Here is a 23,108-nt window from a genome sequence, read left to right on the forward strand (position 1 = left end):
TACAAAGCATTTACAAAAATTATCCTTGAACTATGCCATATAGCAAAGCCATTAAAAATTATACCAAGCAGACTACATGCTATAAATATAACACAATGAAATTAGCATTTGGTAATTTAGTATAGTGGTTTAGAACATACCTCTCAAAAAAGTTATAATGAAATACAGAAAATGAATAGGATTAAATAAAAATACTTCATATCATAACTAATGCGATTCTAGCAAGTTATTTTATAATATTGACAAATTAATTCTAACGTTTATATGGAGAGGCTAAAGACCTAGAATAGCTAATACAATATTGAAGAAGAGCAATGCTGAAGAAATGACATTACCTGACTCCAAGATTTACTATAAAGCTACAATAATCAGGACAGTCTGGTCTTGGCAAAAGAAGAAACAAATAGATCAGTGGAACAGAACGGAGTTCAGAAATAGACCCACATAAATATAGTCAACTAATCTTTAACAAAGGAGCGAAGGCAATAAAATGGAGCAAAGATAGTCTTTCTAACAAATGGTGCTGGAACAACTTGACATTCACGTGCAAAAAAACTGAATCTAGCCACAGAGCTTATACCCATTTATACAAATTAACTCAAAAATAGATCACAGACCTAAATGTAAAATGTAAAACTCTAAAACTCCTAGAAAACTTAAGAGAAAATCTAGATGATTCTTGGTTCAAAGATGACTTTTCAGACATAAAAACAAAGACACAACCCAACATAAAACCAAAGACACATAACTGATAAGCAGAACTTCATGAAAATTAAAAATTTTGCTATGTGAATGACACTGTCAAGAGAATGAAAAGTAACAGACTGGGGAAAAATATTTGCAAAAGACGTATCTGTAAAGACTGTTATCCAAAATATGCAAAGAACTCAAAGTACAAAAATGGGCCAAAGATCTTAACAGAGACCTCACTGAAAAAGATAAAAAGATGGCAAATAAGCGTATGAAAAAAATGGTCCACATTATATGGTATCAGGGAAATGCAAATTAAAGCAACAGTGATACAACACCACACTTAGAATAACCAAAAGCCAGAACACTTACAACTCCAAATGTTGGCGAGCATGTGGAGCAACAAGCAGTCTCATTCATTGCTGGTGGGTACGCAAAATGAAACCACCACTTTGGAAGACAGTTTGTTAGACTCTTACAAGGCTAAACTAACTCTAATCTCAGGATCCACCAATCTTTTCTTTTTCAATCCCCCGCAAAGTCCAGGTTCAGGGCTTAAGGATCCAGCAATCTTACTCTTCGGTATTTAGCCAAATGAGTTGAAAACTTACATGTACACATGGATGTTAATACCAGTGCTATCTATAATTGCCAAAAGTAGGGAGCAAACAAGGTATCCTTCAGTAGTTGAACAAATAAACTGTGAGACATCCAGACCATGAAATATTCAGTACTAAAAAGAAATGTGTGCTATCAGCCATGAAGAGACATGAAGGAAACTTACATGCATATTGCTAACGGAAAGAAGCAAATCTGAAAAGGCTACACACTATTATGATTCCAACTATGTAATATCCTTGAAAAGTAAAACTATGAAGACAGTAAAACAATCAGTGGTTGCCAAGGGCTGGGGAGAGAGAGGGATGAATAGGAAGAGCACAGAGGATTTTCATGGCAGTGAAATCACTTTGTATGAAACTGTAACAGAGGATATGTGCCATTGTACATTTATTAAAATGCATAGAATACATAACACCCAGTGGAAACCTTAATGTAAATTAGGAACTCTGGGTAATCACGACACCTCAAGGTAGGTTACTCAGTTGTAACAAATGTAGTATCCTAGTGGAATATGTTGATAATGGGAGAGGCTACATGTGTGTCGGGGCAGGGGCTACTACGGGAAATTTCTAATTATTCTGCTCAACTTTGCTATAAACCTAAAATTTCTTTTAAAAATAGTCTTTTTTAAAACACACACACAAAACATCAAGGAATACAGCTAATGCTGTCTAGAGAGAAATTAATTTTTTAATTAAAGATTAATTTGCTCAGAAGCTAAATTTAGAAGATAAAGAATATGAGGATAAACTCAGAAATTTTAAGAAAAAGACAAAGCAAAATAGAGAACAAATATACAATGGAAAGAAACAAAAGGAAATGCTTTGAAAAGACTATGAAATTGTCAAATCCCTGGTAAGATTTATCAAATAAAAAATAATGTAAAAACAATCATTATGAAATACACTAAAGCACAAGGGGAGACGTGAGTACAGATATGGCAAGATTAAACATGTAACAGACTACTGTGGACATCTTTGTTAAGTGCTGAACTTTGTCCCTCCAGAAACTCGTATGTTGAAGTCTAACCCATTGTGCCTCAGAGTATTCAGACTCTATTTCAACATGGGAACTTCGAAAAGAGGTAATTATGATAAAATAAAGTCATAAGGGTAGACCCTACTTCAATGGCTGGTTTTCTTATAAGAAGAGGAGATTAGGATACAAAGAAACACAGAGAAAAAAAAAAAAAAACATGTGAAGCCACAGGGTGAAGACAGCCATTTCCAAGCCAGGGAGAGGGACCTCAGAAGAAATCTACCCTGCTAAGACCTTATCTTGGATGTCTAACCCTCAGAAACATGAGAAAATAAATTTCTGTTGTTTAAGTCATGCAATCTGTGGTACTTTGTTACACAGCCCTAGCAAACTAGTACAATCTTACCCTAATGCATTTGAAAGCTGACAATAAACCAAATACAACGTACCATATCTGACTCAAGGAGAAACTGGAAACCTAGTCTTATTACCATTAAAAATTGAATTTTAAAAGCCAGGTGTGGTGGCTCACACCTGTAATCCCAGCACTTTGGGAGGCTGAGGTGGGCGGATCACCTGAGGTCAGGAGTTTGAGACCAGCCTGACCAATATGGTGAAACCCCATCTTTAAAAAAAAAAAAAAAAAATTGAATTTTAAGTTCAAATTCTACCCATAAAAAGCCACTCATCCCAGATAATTTATAAATGGGTTCTACCAAATCCTTAAAGAGTAGATAATTGTTTATTCACATTCTTCTACACTATAGAAAAGGATTTTAACATGGCTACCAAAACCCAGTCAGAATTTTTTTAAGTTACAGGCCAATCTCACTTGTGAAAATAAATGCAAATATCCTATATAAAATATTACTAAACATATCTCAGTGGGATATAAAATTATAATGATCAAGTTGAATAGAAAAAGCATTAAAGATATATTTATAAATTCAACAAAACTAAATATTAATCAAAATAAAAAGTAAAAAGAAAGTCTACCATCTCAGAGAAAAATAATTTCTATATCTTTAATCAATCCTATCTACCCCATCATCCCTTCCAAAAAAAGATCACCATTCAATAGAAAAATAAGCAAAAGACAAAAATAATGCCACAGAAGATGACATCCAAATAATCAATAAACATATGAACCATTAATAACAAAGTGCAATTAATGCTATAGTGAGACACTATTTAATGCACACCAGATTGACAAAACTTCAAATGTCAGCTGACAGCAACAGTTAGTATGGATGTGGTAAAATGGGACTATTAAACAGTACTATTTAGGAACTGTTGCAGGCTGAACACAGTGGCTCATACCTGTAATCCCAGCACCCTGAGAGGACAAGACAGGAGGATCACTTGAGGTCAGAAGCTCGAAACCAGCCTGGGCAACATGGCAAAACCCTGTCTCTACAAAAAATACAAAAGTTAGCAAGGCATGGTGATGCCTGCCTATAGTCTCAGCTACTCAGGGGCGTGGAGGCAAGGGGATTGCTTGAGCCAGAACAGTGATTGCTTGAGGCTACGGTGAGCTGTTTTGTGCCACTGCACTCCAGTCTGGGAGAAAAGTGAGACCCTGTCTCAGGAAAAAACAAAAAAAACTGTTGCAACCACATGGGAAAACAATTGGACATTATCCAGTAGAGCTGAAAATATTTCTACAATCCAGCAATTCTTCTGGGTATATATTCCAGAGAAAATTGTCTATATTTGTACCAGGACACATTTAAATGACTGTTCATAGCAGGATTGTTTAAGATAGCAAAAAGCTTAAAAAAATGGAAATGTCCATTGCTGAAAAATGAATTATGGTGTAGTCACAAAATACAATTCTATTCATTTGTGGAAATAAATAATTCTAACTATATGCATCAATGTGAAGGAGTATCAAAAACATCAATGTCAAGTAAGAAAGGCAGATCATAAAAAATGTACAAAATATAGTATTTTGAGACTATTCATATGTCTCAAAACAAAAGTAAATGAGACATAGTTTGAAGATGTACTTACATATGGTGAAAAGAAAGGAAATAATACAAAATTCAGGATAAATGGTTATGTCTGGGACTGCTACTGTCTGAATGTATCCCTCTAAAGTTCGTGTTGAATCCTAATCTCCATTGTGGTGGTAATGAGGCGGTGCCTTTTACGAAGTGATTTAGGAAGCTGCCTTGTCCCTTCTGCCATGAGAAAATGCAGCAAAGAGTAATCCCTGGCCAGACACTGAATCTGCTGCAGAGTTATATCAGACTTCCCAGCTTCCGAACTCTGAGCAATACAAGTATTTATAAATTACCCAGTCTAAGGTATTTTGTTATGGCAGCCTGGACAGACTAAGAAAGGGACTAAAAGGGGTCTTGAAAAAAACTGCTGGAAACCATCTATTTTTTTTTTTGTTAGGTTTCTCTGTTATTATGTCTTACAACTTACATAGTCAATACATACATATTCTTTTTTATCTTCCAAATACTAAATAACTTAAAGCATCTCCCCTGTGCTTTTTCAATTATAGTGATTAATTCTTTTAAATGGTTAAAATAAGAACTTTTGAAGTCTGATTTTAAGAAACATTAACTTCATTGACTAGGATTTGCTTTATTAAGGTGATATGCTCATAACACAATAGAAGCAATTGTTTTATTTATTTATCCATTCATTCACTCATTCATTCATTCATTCTTGAGATGAAGCCTAGCTCTGTCACCAGGCTGGGATGCAGTGGTGCTCACTGCAACCTCCATCTCCCAGGTTTAAGCGATTCTCCTGCCTCAGCCTCCAGAGTAGCTGGGCCTACAGAAGCGTGCCACCATGCCCGGCTAATTTTTGTATTTTAAGTAGAGACGAGGTTTCACCATGTTGGTCAGGATGGTTTCCATCTCTTGACCTCGTGATTTGCCCACCTCGGCCTCCCACACTGCTGGCATTACAGGCATGAGCCGAGGTGCCCCACCACAACTGTTTTATTTTTAAGGCATGAATAGAAACTTAATTTGCAATACAAAAAGCACAAGAAAAAGTAGTTAAGAAAATCCTCAGAACACTCAGCAAACTAAAAGAAATTTAGGAGGGGGTTCTGTTTTGTGGGTTTTCTTGGTCCCATATGCACTGGAAGGTAAATGTACACTTAGGCAAAGACAATGGCAAAAAGAGTATCTTCCATTAAAAAATAAAAAAGAAATGTTGTTGCTAGATGCCTCATTATAAAACTGTTGAGTTATCACAAATGTGTAGATTTGTAATCATAAATACACTAGGTATAGGAAAAAACACTCTTCGTATTTGTCATTATATTTAACAATAGCCTAAGCAGTACATTCATTTTACCATGACATCAACCTAGCCATGGAGAGTAACTGCTTAGGAAAATCCCTCTCTTGCCATTTTTCATATAGTTAACTCCTGTAAACCAGATCCTTTCCCTCATCTACCACATACTGGAAAACTCCATCTTAATAAAGAAATTTTCAATATTTCAGGTTTTTTGCCACCCATTTTTCATTTTTTCAGGATTTCATTTTTCTTTCTCTTGTCATATATAACCATACTCTTTAACATTTTTTTTCCAAAAAAGGAAAAAAAAAGTAAAACTCATTCTCATTTTTTCTTTCTCCTTCTTTTGCTCTCACTCACATTTCATTCATCCTTTTGTTCAAATATTCATTGAAAAAATCTCTATAAGGCAGCTTAATACTATCCAGTATGAGGCTAGCACCCTCTCCCTGTGTACCATCACTCACCTCACCGAGGAATCCCTTTATCTTTGTTCTTGGAAGTCCAACTGTATGGGATTTCCTAGTCCTGTACTATGGCTCAATCAGAATGCCAGGCAACCGACCCTGGCACAGTCTAAGACTTAATGTACAATAAAAAAGCCACTTGCATTCCAGCTCTGCTGTGCAGAAGCTGCCATATGCCACCACCTTTCTTGGTGCCAGTATGATTCAACTTAGTGATGTCGGCGTGGACCTTTAACTACCCACCCCATTCTTCTCTCCAGGATCAGTGCCTTCTGGTTCATGAACCTCCATCTGAATTACTACATTCCTGCTTACCAGGTGTTCTCCAGCACCGGCTCCTCCCAGATACTGCCTGTCAACCTTGCCTTTAACTTACTCCAGGCCTTTGTATTATTCATGCGTATTCTGAATATAAACTATTGCTACCATTCTTGCTCATAATTTTGCTCTAAACTTTACTATCTGGACAAGTCCCCGATGTCCCAATTATTCACATATTTCTGTCATGTACAAAATCAGAATCCTCCTTTTCCTCATGTTATCTCTTTCCTAAACTCTCAATCACCAATCCCTGAGGCCACAAAACTCTGGCCTAAGCCTGATTGGTCTATGGCATTATAGATAGTCAAGATCCAAAATCCAGGGAGCAGAGTGGTCTCAACCACAACAGACAGCAGTAACAAAGTACCATATGAAAAAGCAAGAAAAGGCCACAAATGATCTTGCAGGTTCTCAGAGTTGTGTGGAACTGATAAGCAGTGAATCCACGCAAGTGGTATTCTAGGGCAGATGAGCCTTCCTCATTTGAGGACGTCCATTCATGTGACAGCAGGGTCGTCTCCGACAAGGCTAGGTCCCAGGAGCAGTGCTTCAAACAGAAATGGGAAAATCAAGGAAAGAACAGGAACCAACAGAGATCTATAATCTAAGAAGCTTGGGTGAGGAGTACAGTGAGGGGGAAGAGCTGCAAGTGAAAAGGGAGAGAAGAGGCAAGGAGAGAGTTGTTGGTGGATTTGAATTATCTCAACTACATTTCTACATTTTCAGAACTGTCTTCCCTGCAGCGTTCCATCATTCTTGGGTTTTAAGAGCCATTCCAGCGGGACTCACAGGGCAGAAGGGAAGCAGCTGTCGCAAGCATCTCGCACGCAGAAGGTGCATCGCACACTCAGAAGGTGCAGCTCACACACACTGTCGCCGATATGCCCACTCTCCTCGCTGGCACATGGAAGCAGTTGGTCCACAGGATTTCAGCTTGTTTTATTCATGGGCCATGATATGTCTTGCTCAGGGAAGGGTGCCAGCTTCTCCCACAGTTCCCAGTGTCTGAAGTTGGAGGCTTATGATGAGTGAGGCTCTGTGTGGACTGGAGCATGCTCTCATGCATACAGTGTGGCCTTCTCCTGCACTCCACATTCATCCCTCCTTCCTGACTGCTCGTCCTGCTTCTTTCAGCTCTGGCACCAAATATATAAAAGCAACAGCTATACAAATATGCTTAACTAGTTTCTACCATCATAGGAGGTCAAGTCCTTGTAAGTCCCATATTTGACACCATTCCCCTCATTCTGTTTCTCTTTGCAAACCCTGACTGATAGAGAATTTGGCACCAGAACTAGTTCCAGAAAAACAGAACATTTAGGATTCCTCCAGTTTGAAGATGAACTGTAGCTGACGCTGTTTCCCAGAAATGTTCAATATAGTGCCTCCAGTCACGTGCTCTTCCAGAATGATTCCACTCTCCCATCAAGGGGTGGAGGATATGTCCCCTCCTTTTGAATTAATGAGCCTGTCTTTATAATCACCTAGATGAACAGAACATGGAGGAAATCACGTGGCATCAATTCCATGGATGATGCGGCTTCTGCCTAGCGTTCTCCCCACCCACCTGCCCCAGTGCGCAGCTTTTGTGTTAAGGAAGCCTTGGCCACATGAAGGTGTTGCAGCCAACAGGCTGGCTGAGAGCCAGCACTGACTGGAAAGCATGTCAACAAGAGAGCCTTCATGATTTCAGCCATCAGCCTTTGAACCTCAGCAGCCACTGAGTAAAGCAAGGAGATGCTGACGCCACCAAGTCCTACCCAACTAAGTCACTTCAAGAGCAAAATACATACTGCTTCTGCTTTAAGCCACTAACCTGGGATGCACTGTTTTTCAGCAATCGATGATGAAATCGTGGTTGTCACAAGGTGCCTAGATTCCAAGTCTCAGTTAAAAAGGACACTCGAGAGCCCCTGGAATACCTACCTTTCAATTTGGGTGCACATGATTAAGAAGGGGAAAAGGGATTACTCATGGCAGAAGGGTGCAAAGCCAACAACCAGGATGATCACTGTGTGCAACGTTAGAAGGAGGCTTTAAATGAGGCTCAGGGTCCCAAACCCCAGACCTTCTGTGTAACTACTATCCTCTTGTTAGTTAACAATCCTGGCTCTGAGAACTCTCCATGTGTTTGCTCTCAATTTTCCGGCTTCTCATTGTCAAGTGGCCTTTCATTTTCCCCTAGATGCCAGCTATTAGCACACTGAATTAAAGGAGTCATCCCTGAGATGTGAAGCTATGAATATCACAAAAGGTCCCTCTCACAAATTTTGCCCCTTTAGACTCTGCTGTGTGAAGACAGATGAAAAGAAAAAGCTATACAGAACTTTTTCTTGCTTTGATAACAAAAACAATCAAAAAATATTCCCCATGAAAAAGTTCTTTGAAATCCAAAGGATCTCCTACCCCGAAAGAGGCAACAGCCCTAGCCTATCTGTTAATTCCAATGGACTGCTGCCGGCTAGGTATTAACTAAACTTTAAATATGGCTCTGGAGCCACAGCTTCAAGAGATACATACAGTGTGTCTTAGTAAGTGTATGGGCTGTAAGTAAGTGCATGCTATCACCCCAAGGGCTTTTAACAAGACAACCAATCATGCCTCCTGAAACTAGATTTTAGTTTTATCAGATATGTTACAAATAACAACATTTGAAATAAAGGAAAGTCTGTTAGGCCAAAAGGTTTGATGAATTCTAAAAGTAGTTCATCTAGCTTTGAAGGCACCTAAAACCATAGCATCACCATGTGAAACTGTGGTAAACAATCTACTGTTTGCAAAAAATCAGATACTTATTAGATTTTTTTTATAATGGGTAATTGAAATATTATGACTTGCTTCATTTAGCTGCAAAAATGATTTGAATTGACTTTTTCTTTGAAATGTCTCATAAGAAGGAATAAAATTATATTTTGGTTGACATAAATCATTATCATTTGTTTGACTATTAATGGAATTAGTAAAATGAGAATTCTTTCAAAACTCCCAACCACGTGTCTATGACAACAGTAACATGTGCCTGCAATCGCAGTCACTTATGTTCTTGAAAAACTGTGGTTGGCAGAGTAATGCCCCCCACAAAGATGTCCATGTCCTAATCCCTGATATCTGTTAGGTTACATGCCAAAGAGGAATGAAAGTCACAGATGGAATTAAAGTTGCTAATCGCCTGACCTTAGAATAAGGAGATCATCCTGGATTATCTAGGATAGCCCACGGCAATCACAATAGTCCTTAAATGTGGAAGAGGGAGGTAGAAGGGGAGAACCAGAGAGATGGTAGTACCAGAAGGACTCCGCCCAAAGCTGCTGGTGTTGAATGGACCAAGGAACCTGCGAAGGCCCCAGAGTCCAGTAAAGAAATGGATTCAGCCCTAGGACCTCCAGAAAAGAACATAATCCTCCCAATACCTTGAGGTTATCCCAATAAGACCATTGGATTTTTGACCACCAGAACAGCAAGATAAATTTGTGATTTTTTTCAAAACCACTAAGTTTCTGGTAATTTGTTACAGTGGCTAGAGAAAACAGATTAAAAGTCTTTAATAAAAATACATTCACTTTCATATTAACTCTCTTGCTCTAACAGTACACAAATAGTTGAAGCAGTATGCTAAATATGAATAATCCACTGATTCTTAAATTGGAATATTTGAGAAACTCACATTCCATTAGACTATAAGATATGCTGAAAGACTGATTATGTGTAAGACACAAAAAAATCACACTTCTTGAGTCAATAATTATTCATATTATTAAATAAAATTCTTTAGAGAAGTAAGAAATTAATTCTCCCCTAACATCAGCTTGAGAGAAGGAAAGCTGCCTTATTAAAATAGCATAATAGCATACAAATATTGATACATAAAACTATATAGATATACCTCAATAAATGATTTTAATAATCAATTACTATGCTGATTTAACACTATAATGTTCTCATAACTCTAAAAATTTTAACTGAAATACTATTTGAAAGATAATCATATCATTTTCATGATCACTGAAAATGTCTGGTAAAACATATAAATTACTTTGGTAAGGTAGTCTAAATAACTTAGCTGAAGAATCACTACAATCAAGTGGCCAGAGAATGAAAATGTGTAAACACGAAAGAGAAAAATCAGAAGGCAGAGAGCAAAAGTGGCAGGGTGGGAGGGGAGAGGGAGAGGCAGAGAGCAAAAGTGGCAGGGTGGGAGGGGAGAGGGAGAGGCAGAGAGAAGTGGGGGGAGAGGAAGTGAGGAGAGGAAATTAGAGGAAGAGAGAAGTGGGAGAGGAGAAAGATAAAGTGGGAGACAGAGGAGAGAAAATGGAGGGGGAGAGAAAGTGGAGGGGAGAGAAGATGGGGCATAGAGGAAATGGAGGAAGAAAGTGAGGGGCAGAGAGAAAATTAGAGAGGGGAGAGAGGAAGTAGGAGAGGGGAGAGATGAAGTGGGAGGGGGGAGAGAAAGGTGGGTAGAGGAAGGAGAGGAACTGCAGGAAGAGGGAGTGTGGAGAGGGAAAGAGTGAGAGTGAGAGAAGGAAGGAGAGGAAGGGAGAAAAAGACAAATGAGCCTCAACAGATTCTGGCTGAAATGTAAGTCTTTGACTTGTGTTTGTTATTTCAAATACTGTCTAAATAAAGGTGTCATTTCCAGAGTCTCCCCTCTGCTTCTACGGCACAGCAGTGCCCCTTAGGAGAAGGGATTCTGTCTTCCTTTCTTCTGCCACTTCCAGTAGACCCCCTGGAATCACTGATTATTACACATTTAACTTTTAGAGGAAATTTTGCCGGGGACTTTTGTGCCCAAAGGAAAAACATATACTTTTGCATTTGCTAAGATTTTTTTCTAAGCTAACTTTTCTTGGTTGCTCCCATTTTTTCCAGTCAATGTCATACTGTGAATTCAAGGTCTAGCTCAAACGTCACTTTATATGTGAAGCCTTCCAGAACCCACATCCCAATTCCCTGGCTCTAATAAATGTATATGGCACCAATCACATAAAATTGTAGTAGCTTATTTGAGATGATGAAGTCTTCAAGGCAGGGTCTAAATAGAATTTGTCTTTGTAGCCCAGTGTCTAACAAATAATAAATGCTAAATATATGTTTGAATTGTAGTGCCTGTAACACTATAGGACAGAAGTTGCCAATATTCTGTAGGTGAACCAACTACCACAGCATATCCAATGTTATTTCCTCCAAGAGAATTGGCGATGATTCTATTCTTTATCAACACAGAGTATAACAATTTGGAAGTCCCCAGTCAGACCCAACAGCAGAAGCTGCCATATAAGTAGAACACCTGGACTCCATCCCAGCATGCTGTTCAGTCAAAGGAAATAAAATATACAAATACTGATCTAAGTAGCCAATTTTCCTAAAGCTAAACTGACTATACTCTAAACACAACTAACACAGCTTAAAATGATAAAAACAGCTATTTTAGTGAGCACTAGTAACTATCAGGCTATATGCAAATGCTTTAGAATTTTTTTCTCATTTAACCTTCACAACAATTTTGCAAAGTAGAAACTATTACTGTTATTGCCATATCACAGACACACAGCAACTGAAATACACAAGCAAAGTTGAACACTGGCAGAACCAGGATTGAATACAGGCAATTTGAGTACAAAGCCATTTTTTTAAACACCACAGCAAGTTCAATACTCTCCATGTGCCCCTTAAATCCATTTAAAAGTTTACTTATTCAGAATGGCAGTGTAAAGGCATTTGTACAGCTGTCTTTTAAAACCCACTGAAAATGAGTAAAGCAAATTAAAAAAAACAAAAAACAAAAAACTCCACCTTTAGTGAAAGTAAAAAGTCACAAACTCAAATTCCCAATCAAAGTACACCTGTCAAATACCGTGAAATGTGAGAGGCTACTGGGAGATGATATATAGCTCCTCAATCTTCGGACAAAACACAGAATTCCCTAAAAGTAAAAATCACAGTTACACAAGACCTATCCAATGACCCTTTGATTAGAACAGCCATCAGACATAATCAAGTGAATACAGATCAATACCTCAGAAAGCAGAGAAAGGGTTGTTAAAAGAACAAACACACAGGCACAGCCTTTTGTGGAGCCCAGCTCCCTCATGAAGGGGTTCTACCAGATGTGGTAGAAGGAAGGAAAACAGGAGCCCTTCACATAAGGGGCACTGCTGTCCCAATGGAAGCAGAGTAAAAACTCTGGAAATGACATCCTTATTTAGACAATATTTGAAATAACAAAATCAAGTCAAAGAATTACACTCACTAGCTCATACCCAAATCACCAGTGCCCCTGCTTGTACTGTGCTTTGGCAAACACTAGCCCCATTTAAAGTCAGACGACACTCAGGGAGAGGCCAGAAGAGAGCTGCAGGTAAAGGCAGCAAATACCAAAAGCCAGAGAGAAATGTAAGCAAGAGGCCAATGAAGAACAATCACAGGAAAAACAACCCAAGCAAACAGATGAAGAATTTAGACAAATATCTCTTTATAGACTCCAAAAAATTATAAAAATTACAGATAAAAGTTTATTTAAAAGAAAGAAGTTCAAGGCAGATGTACAAGTGTAGGTTCAGGAAGTACAAGGGTTCATGTGATACAATAACAGATAACTAAAAGAAATGAAAATAAGGCGACACACCTATGAAATACTACAGAGATGAAAAGCTACTTTGGGAACAAAAATGTAAAGAATTTAACTGAAAATAGAGTTTTTAAAAAAGTTTAATTTGAAAGCACATTGAGTGAAACTAAAAAGTTAAAGGTGAAGGCCACAGATACGGAAAATCAAGGAGAAACATCACACATATTTTCAGGGTTACTAAAGAAAAGAACAAAATAGTGTACTTTAAATATAATTTTAAAACCCCTTGTCATAAAAACAGACTCTACTTCTTAGAGATTAAGAGCAATATCCAAGAAAAAATGATACAGAATGCCAAAAAGTAAGACAATTGATGAAGTTCCTGAACTTTCAGGTTTAAAATAAATTGTTCATTAGCATCCTGGACAAAAAAGCAAAAGAACAAGTGAAAAGATGAGTTTGAATCAACCTTCACAATGACACCAAATGCCAGATGACGGGGAAGCCATGTCTCCATATTTCTGAGGGAAGTAAAAATTAATACTATACAGCTTTGATAATTATGATTAACAATCAGAAAATAAATGTGAATAACTTTAATTTTAAAAGAATAGTAAAACACAAAAAGGAAAAAGGGAATCTGGAAGAAACTTTGTTAATTTTCCCATTGTTCTAACAAAAAGTCAAAAGATTCTATTTAAAATTAAATTCAGTCATTTCAAAAAACAGAATTCAAACTTTGGAGGTTTTTTTAAATTAACTAAGTAATAATATCATTTTGGTAAAAGGAAATTAATATGAAATTAATGAATTCCTTCAGCTTAAATTCAATTCCTTTTTATTCCACTGGAAGCAAACTAAAAAAATACTCTTTATAAGAGATGCAAAGAATAAATATAATCTTATTTTAATAAAACCATTTCTAATTATTTGTATTATGTACACAGAGATGCTATAAGTAATGTTCACCAAATGTGAACAAAAGATAAGAAGCAAGGAGATGATGGGGTTCTGCATGCTTTAATGGTTTTAAAATGAGCAATGCATCATCTTTTCAAATAATCAAGCTATTTTTCTCCTTCAGTAATTCTGTAATTTTTCCCAAATCTCTGTATATCATTTTGTTCCCATTTCCCAGATAAATGAGATACCCAAAATTGAAATGACTTGACAGAAAAAAGAGTGACCCAATTCAAGACAATATTTTAATAAATACTGTGATACACCTACTAGCTGGTATCATTATCAAGTTTATTGATGTGGCTCAATAAAAACTTTTAGTATAATTATATATGCCTGGAAATAGGATGAATGCAACAGGAACTAAGAAATTCCAAGGCTTATTCAACATAACAGTAATGCAGCCAACCAAGTCTTACAGAAAGTGGCCAGGCACCAAGTGCATGTTAGAATTAATGACCTTTGAGGGCACTTCCATTTCTGAAAATGTCTGACTTTGTGATGTGAAATCATACAATGTCATGAATCTCTCTTATGCTAAAAAAAAAAAAAAAAAGCTTTAAATCTTTTTGACAAATATGTCCTTTTTTCACACCCATAGCAACTCTTGAAATAGGCAGGACAGGTGTTATTAGTTCCTCTTTGCAGATGAGAAAGTTAAAATTCACAAAGGAGAGAGCACTGCGTTCCTAAATCAAACAGACAGATAATTGCAGGGCTAAGGCCTGTCTCTTTTTGAGATCACATTTATTGTCCAGGCAACTACCCTACATATACTTACAGCAGCCAATGCTAACAATCTATTTCATTTACATTAATTGCAGCTTTTGGAGCACCTATGGCTACTTAGTTCAAAATGTTAGGAAAGCTGGAATGCTGCTATTACAGTCCTTCTATCCTGTGCGAAGAAATATCCTTGGAACTTGGAAAAGAAATTTAAAGCAACCACAAGCTATACGACCATCAATATGAAATAAACCCTTTTTGTGTGTCATGAAATCACTCACAGAAATACTCGCTCTTGTTCTCTTGGTTTCCAAATGCATGAAGTTAAAGTCACCCCACTGCTAATGCTGGGTGGTTAGGCAGCTGTTCATCAGAGGTAGTCACAGAGCAAAGTTTTAATGTCAACTCTGTTAAGTTGGACTAATGTATATGTGGCATGGGTATGTTCTGAACACCTGCTCTAAGCCAGCTGCTGAGAAGTGCTGGGTAAACATACTGAAATGGCTGAGCGTAAGAAAAATAAAGCAAAGCAAGGAGCTAGGTCCACAATAAACCACCATATTCACAGAGAGGACAACTGTGGAAATACATTGAAGCGTGTATCCACCAGATTTTATGCTGGTATTTGTGAGCAGGAAATAATGGTCAACTGGAAACTTTTTAGAATTTATTTGTTTTCTAAAGGCCGATGATAAAAGGATAAATCCAAGTGGAATGAAGCTGGGTAAAGGAAGTAACTTAAAAATGAAGTAAAGGAAAACTTAATGCAAAGTAATGCAAAGGTTTTTTGTTTTTGTGTTTTTTTTGGAAAGGGCAGATGAAAACTGCTCCTGAAAGTAAAACTCTCAGTATCGACACAATAGAAATTTTATGAAACCCAAGTAGTCTATTTAAATTTTAGAACCTAAGCAGAAAGGCACAGCATGATATTCCGTGGTTCTTGGCAGGATTTTGTCACAACTGGCAAACTGGAAATGTACAAAACAGTTTTAAAAGCCATATTCAAATCCCTTTTCAATTATGAATACTATGGCAATATAGCTTCCACTGACATTTTTAAAACTTCATCTTAATATTGACCTTGTCAAAGTATTTGAAATATAAAGATGAATTTTCAAACTCTGCAATTTTTTCCCTGAATCAGACTTTGTTAAAACTAACAGCATCTGATTCAAGTAGACTTAAAAGCAAGTATCAATGTATCCTCTGTTCAAAGGCATCTACGACAGATATAACGTATGAAAAATTATTTTTAAAAACACAGCAGTGAGGCTGGGCAAAGTGCCTCAAGCCTGTCATCCCAGCCCACTGGGAGGCCAAGGTGGGAAGATCACTTGAGGTTAGGGGTTTAAGAGCAGCCTGGCCAACATGGTGAAACCTCGTCTTTACCAAAAATACAAAAAATGAGATGGGTGTCATGGCATGCACCTGTAATCTAGCTACTTGGGAGGCTGAGGCAGGAAAATCATTTGAACCTGGAAGGTGGAGGTTGCGGTGAGCCAAGATCATGCCACTGCACTTCAAACTGGGTGACAGAGCAAGACTCTGTCTCAATGGGACAAACACATTAAATGAAATACTCACTGCTCCTTTCTCCTTAAAGACTTTTGAACTCATGAATTATGAGCTGTAAGGCACAATTGTTCAGAATGAATCACATATATTACAGTCAATCATAATATTTTCAGGGTTTATCCTCAGGGTAACTAGTAACACAATGATTCTTTTTGCTATCATCTTCAGTTGTCATAATAAAAATTAGTTACAGAATAATGACACTGCCAAAATTTATAAACTTGCAAAGCTAACATTGTAACACTGATCTTGTCAAGCATAAAAATTTAATGACAATTGAACAAAAACATAAAGAAATACTATCTCAACATCATTTATAAAGGAAAGGGATAAATATATTTTGCACGATAAGAACATTTCCATGTTTTTATAGAGAAGAGGCAAAAAAATTTAAATTTACTAACTTTGCCACTCTAGTGTTAAGGAATACATAAAATTTTTAACTTTACTGTATAAATGGAATTATCAGTGGTGTGCTGGAGCTAGCTCATCCCCAGCTCATGAGAGCCAATTTTTGAATTTTAAGGAATCTTGCAAGCCAGTTGGTAAGCATCTAAACCAGCCATAGTGGGAATAACTCCACCACAGGAATTGATAAATACTACAATCAGGACTCTCCTCTCCCCTCCTCCTCCCAGAGAATCACTTTACTAACACACCAGTGATCCACATACAAATAAGTCCACAGTATAGTTAATCCTCACAGAGTGAATGCACCCACACAGGCAACACTGGGGTCATGAAAAAGAACATTATTGATACCTCCAGAAGTCTCCCTTGAACTGTATCTGAATCAATATCCCTCCACAGGTCCAAACACTTTAGAAATACTAGAAAGGAGCAATTTTACCAATGAGGATGGAAGAAGACAATTTTAAGTGAAAGATACAACCTTGAAAATCACTTGTAAGTAACTGTGAAGGTAGGCTGGCAGAAAAAGACATGGCAAGATGTGCATTGATTTGGAAGCAGCAAGAGTAACATGGGAAGGAAAATACAAAATTGTATTGCTCAGCAGCTACATGAGGAATTATGAGGCACATGTCTCTGTGTGAGACCTGTTCAGTGTAAAACCCTATTTATAAAATAGATCTGGTTTATCATATTGTAATTCTCTTAGTGTCACCTATTATTTTTACATTATAACCAGTAGGAACTACAAGAAAATCTCAAGTAACTACCACAAATAAGGTAATGCCCTTACCTTATTTGATGACTGCTGAAATTCACAGCCCCCACCCACTTTAATTCATACTGTATTTGTAGGAAATCAAATATTAAAGTTTTCCATGATGATCCTACTTCTATGAGGAAAGCAGAGACTTCAGGGGCAGAGGACTGCATTTGACAGCAATCATGCACCATATGGCGCTGGTATTAGAAGTATGTTTGTAGAAAACTGATGTATATTAAACAAAATCTGGCTTCTTTTTTTGTACCAATGATCAGTTGCATCAAGCGGTTTTCCATTTTTTAATATTCATCTGAAAGCTGATTCTTAAAATACCAGCTTAAGTTCTGGAAAAGAATAACAGCTAGACTTGCAGACAAAAATGGGGAGTTGCTTCCATACAATCTTTTTAAGCAGCTAAAAAGAAAAATTACATTTTACAGATAGATATGCACAATAAGTACAGACCTCTGTCTCATATTCAGACAAGGAAATACTCTGAGAATAAACTGCCCAAAAGTCATGCTCAAAGAAGCAATATTTTCAATGCAATTTTAACATCTGACTAACCAACCTTTATTGTTTTTCTCTTCATATGGATATTCATCCATCCATTTGTTCTTAGAGTCACATTGATCCTGCAAGAAAAACACAAAGACAAATGATGAAAGTTCTACAAGTTGATGTTATTCCTCCCTTAGGGGAAAAAAATACATCTTGATTCTACAGTTCCTTAAGCTCATGATCAGTAGAGGTGAGGCATAACTTTTCTTCAGTTACATGTTGTTGGCTTGCTCTTCAGCAGCCATGAAAGGGCAAAATGCAGTAGAGGAAAAAACACCAGCTATGACACTAGGACAAGATCCTGGGCACAAGATAATGAAGACCTAGACAAAGATGAAGGAGAAGGGAGGAGGAGAATAAAAAGGGTTGCAACAGAGAAAGACAACTGGGGAGAAAATGGCAAAAAAAAAAAAAAAAAAAAAAAAAGTTTATAAGTAAATTTACTCTATAAAAGAGAAGCTCAAAATACTGAAATTGGAACACCTGGCTTCATTATTCTTAGCAATGAAGAGATTTAAAATAATGCTGTTTTATTGGGGAAATGGTAATTTCTTTACAGTTGTTACAAATGTGCAGAATAATGAATACAAATAAATTTGGTGGCTCCTTGTCAGCCAATATCCAACTAACTTTAGAAAAACTGATCTAAATAAATCTATATCCCTTCTTTTAAAAATTAAATATAAATTAAATACTTATCTGGTTTCTAAAAGGTCTGAAATCTCCAGGACCATCCGGATCTCACCAAATCATTAAACATTATTGAATTGGGGAGTTCTGATTATAATAGACCATTTGCCCTCTTTGGATATATCTTACAAGTCTTCCTATTTATTCTCTCTCAGCATTATGTTACTTGCTTCAGAATTTCCATTTCATGAGGCAAATTTTCTTTGGCATTCAGTGGAGCCAGCTTATTAGGCACAGTTGACTTTATTTTTCATTTGGAATTACACTCAAGAGGGGACACGCCCTGGAGTTCTCAGCAGCTCCCTCTCTGTGCCAATGTCTATGGGCTGTAGCACTGGGCCTGGTTTCCTGTGTATGTTTCCATACATTTGAAAAGAACTCGTTCACTTATAAAGGCCTTAAATGAAATGCAGCAGCGTTCACAAGTTCCATGGGCTTGACCAGTGAAGGAAACTGGCCTTTAATTTTATTCCACTTTTAAATATGTATGTCTCTCCGGCTATAACAATGTCTCAAAACACATCTCCTAATACGCACTACAGCTTTTGCCAGGCATGCTACTAAAAAGGCAATGCAATATTTTAATATTACAGTGGCAGACTAAAAACATTCTATTGAAATTCAAAGTATAATTCTTCTATTTAACATGATTAAACCATAACGTGGTATCCTTTGAAATACTTAAAAAGTCACCTAAGACACAGTGTTCTCAAACATGTTTTGTCCTTTCTAGTCTTCAAAATATATCTAATGCAATCAGTTCCAACTTCTTAGCAGAATGTTCAAGGTACGTCAAACCTGGCTCATTATTTTTCAGAGCAGTTCTGTAATTTTTTTCATTTAATGTGCCATAGGCATTTTCTCATAGGCTTAATCCAAAAATTTGTAATACTCCACTGAAGGAATCTATCATTATTTACTTCTTAACTTTTGCCTTATAATTTGTGATTTTTATTACAAATCACACAAAAACACCCTTCCATGTAAATTTGGTGTGCACCAGCGTCTCTGCTAGCCTGAATGATGCTTTTATGCAACTAGAAAGGATGCCCCCTCCGAACAGACACAGAGAGACTCCAATCAGAAAGAGGGCAGGGTCTGGCAAGCAGAGGCCACTGCAAACTATAACCACCACTCACCCAGGTAACCTCATCCTATACTATTGTACTTAGCTGTACCAACTTATACTCGCACCAGGAGAAGACATGTTGCGCCATTCTCATCTTTGTTTCCCAATACACAGCAGAGAGCCCAACAAATTTTAGGAGATCAGTGAATGTTTGTTAAATGTGTAAAATTAATGATGAGAAATGGAAGAAAAAGCAAATAAAGCAAACTTCCTCTGCATCAATTATGCAGATAATTCTTACCCAAGTAACTTAACCCTTAGTTATATAATTTGTATTTTTAGATACAATCAGTCTACAAACTAAAATAAACATTAAGTTATGTGAACTATACATAACTATACATATCATATATGTTTACAGCATGTCGGGATTGACAAAATATCCCAGTGTTATGACTTTTGTTTTTGCTTTTGTTTTTTTTGAGATGGAGTCTCACTGTGATGCCCAGGCTGCAATGCAGTGGCACGATCTTGGCTCACTGCAACCTCTGCCTCCCGGGTTCAAGTGATTCTTCTGCCTCAGCCTTTCGTGTAGCTGGGACTACAGGAATGTGCCACCATGCCTGGCTAAATTTTTGTATTTTTAGTAGAAACAGGGTTTCACCGTGTTAGCCACGATGGTCTCGATTTCCTGACTTCATGATCCACCCGCCTCAGCCTCCCAAAGTGCTTGGATTACAGGTGTGAGCCACCTCACCTGGCCAATGTTATTACTTTTTTTTGAAAGTGGTTCTGGACCAGGGGTGGTGGCTCATGCCTGTAATCCCAGCACTTTGGGAGGCCGAGGCGGGCAGATCACGAGGTCAAGAGATCGAGAGCATCCTGGCCAACACAGTGAAACCCCGTCTCTAGAAAAAAAAAAAAAATTAGCTGGGTGGTGGCATGCGTCTGTAGTCCCAGCGACTTGGGAGGCTTAGGCAGGAGCATTGCTTGAACCAGGGAGGCAGAGGTTGCAGTGAGCCAAGCTCGTGCCACTGCACTCCAGTCTGGTGCCTGGCGACAGAGCGAGACTCTATCTCAAAAAAAAAAAAAAACAACAAACAAAAAAAGACAGGTCTGGGCAACATGGTAAATCCCATCTCTACTAAAAATACAAAAATTAGTCAAGCATGGTGGCGCATACCTATTGTCCCAGCTACTTGGGAGGCTGAGGTGGGAGGATCACCTGAGCTCGGGAGGTTGAGGCTGCAGTGAGCTGAGATCACATCACTGCACTCCAGCTTGGATGACAGAGTGAGACCTTGTCTCAAATTTTAAAAGAATAAAATAAAGCAGTTCTGTGAGTTGAGCCTATGAACTATTTTAAGATCCACTTGACAAGGATGATAAAACTGATCAGAGGTAAATTTTATAACCAAGGTAATAAGTTAGATAATGTCAAGATTCTTACGAAACCCCTGCCTTAGTCCCAAATCTTACTGCATGGCTCTTTGTGGTTTGCCATACCACCTATGTTTGCAACCTTCTACAATTTAAACGTGTAATTCTGTATGTTTTAAAGCAGGAGAGAGCCTGTTACAAAACAAGTTTTTGCTTTCCATCCAATTCAGACTCCTAAAAGAAGGTTCAAGATTCATCTCTTGCCTTTTAGATCCCCCCCACCCGTGCTTTAAAAGCAGCACAAATGAAGGTTAGAGATGAGGACACAGATTAGAGTTGAGAAGGCCTGCTGTCCCTAGTCTCACCTCTATCATCTTCTGGCTGTGTGAACTTCAGCAACTCATTCAACCTCTTTGATGCCCAGTTTTTTTCTCTAAGAAGCAAGGGTAATAATAATAATACCTGCTTTATCTACCTTGCCTACTCTAATTGCAGTAATGTTTATACAGCAATCTGTAAAATGTTAAATGTCATACATGTAAGAATTACCACTCTTTCTTTAATCAACAGCCTAGATATTGAATAGGAAATAAAAAAGATTTATCTAAATGGAGGCCACACGATAGAACAGATGCATATCTAATTTTATTCATGCTAAGGGGCCTTTGGTTTTTCCCCTCAAATCTTTATGAAAAACAAGCCGTGGTATAAAATAGGAAAATGGCACATTTCCAATAACAGTTAATAGCTCATCAATTTCCAAATTAAATTTACTTAGCTCTGCCAAATAGGTTTCTGAAATTATCCAGTAAATCTCCCCAAAGCACAGAAGTTTTAAAGGCCAGTGGCCTCATCAAAATGCTCATCATGCATGGTGTTGGTCCTGACTTTCCTGGCTTCAAAAATGTTTCTCAACTGTCATTAGGTGAAGAAAAGCAAAGGATTGGCTGCTTATTTCAATATGAAAAACCTGAAAAATGACAAGGCATAAAATGCTATACTTTTGAAAGTATTTTAGGTTTACTTTTAAACCAAAATATTGCTGCCTGAAACCATGGATAAATACTCATGGTTTTAGAGGAGAGACTGGAGAAATTCCAGTTACACCTGTTTTTCTTTAGTAGCTGCAAGCAATAGACAATGATTTTTAAATTATTCACTTTCTCTTTTTCTGTCTTGAAATTTCCACATATGATCACTTGAGTTCCTTTATAATTCAAGACAGTACACCCTGGACAACAGAAGTGATGTTGGCCATAATGAAAGTGAATGCTATCTACTTTAACAAATAGGGAGTTACTCTAATAATTACCTCAGAGTACAGGCATTATATTATACTACAGTACCAGATTGCTTGCTCTTCATCACATCTTAAATGATCTATTATGTTCTCAGTCTTTAAAGGTTAGTGTTTAACACATTTTAAATACTCCGGACCCATAAGTATACTTGTTGCTAGATCCTCTGAGAATCCCTTTATGTATCTTTAAATAGAGACAGAGACGCACACGAGACATCCAACTAGTCAGGGATTCTACTCTCTGCTCAAAGGTAATTTAGTTGCTCTGTTTCGAGCAAATTGAATGGTGGTGTTGGTATAGCAATCTTATCTGGAATTCTGTCTTCTAGATTCAGGTTGACAAATCACTGCTTCATTAGTTATGATCCCGTATTTTCCAGCACTGATTTTAAAAATCAAATAATAAAGGTTTATATATATATTCAATTCAGTTACCATAATTTTTAAAGCCAACTAGGAAACTCGACAGGCAGGCTTTGTGCATGTCAGTCTGTGATGTTATGTAACAGGTCCAGGCTTGCCTTGCTCTGCGCATCAAGGTTTCTACCACGTAAGTTGCTTTTTTTCTACTTCAAGTTATTTCTGTTTCATCTGTCACAGTGAGTTATCTTGGGAACTAAAAATATTTGAAGGTTAATCTAAATATTTCTGGAGATAAATGCAAATCTAAGTGCTACGTTTTCATAGCTATTTTGACTAAAAATGAAAAGTAGCTAAAGATACAAAGAAGAATGCTTGTTGCTAGGTGACAGGTGACA

General features: G+C 37.4%; 1 protein-coding gene across 5 annotated transcripts in view; it reads right to left on the reverse strand.

Moving 5' to 3' along the window:
• KLF12 (KLF transcription factor 12) overlaps positions 1-23,108 on the reverse strand; it is a 462,415-nt gene that overhangs the window by 300,797 nt on the left and 138,510 nt on the right. For 4 of the 5 annotated variants that reach the window (XM_064369123.1, XM_012442844.2, XM_021667177.2 and 1 more), the window contains exon 2: positions 17,922-17,985. The exons of the other annotated variant lie outside the window; for it this stretch is intronic. Coding sequence is in view for 3 of the 4 variants with exons in the window: in XM_064369122.1 (XP_064225192.1) it covers positions 17,922-17,985 (64 nt within the window). In the remaining variant the exon portion in view is untranslated. The remainder of the gene's footprint in view (positions 1-17,921; positions 17,986-23,108) is intronic. 5 annotated transcript variants of the gene reach the window in all.

Source organism: Aotus nancymaae, unplaced genomic scaffold (genome assembly GCF_030222135.1).
Source record: "Aotus nancymaae isolate 86718 unplaced genomic scaffold, 86718_ANA_hifiasm-v0.15.2.pri h1tg000088l, whole genome shotgun sequence".
In the NCBI taxonomy this organism is placed as follows: Eukaryota; Metazoa; Chordata; class Mammalia; order Primates; family Aotidae; genus Aotus; species Aotus nancymaae.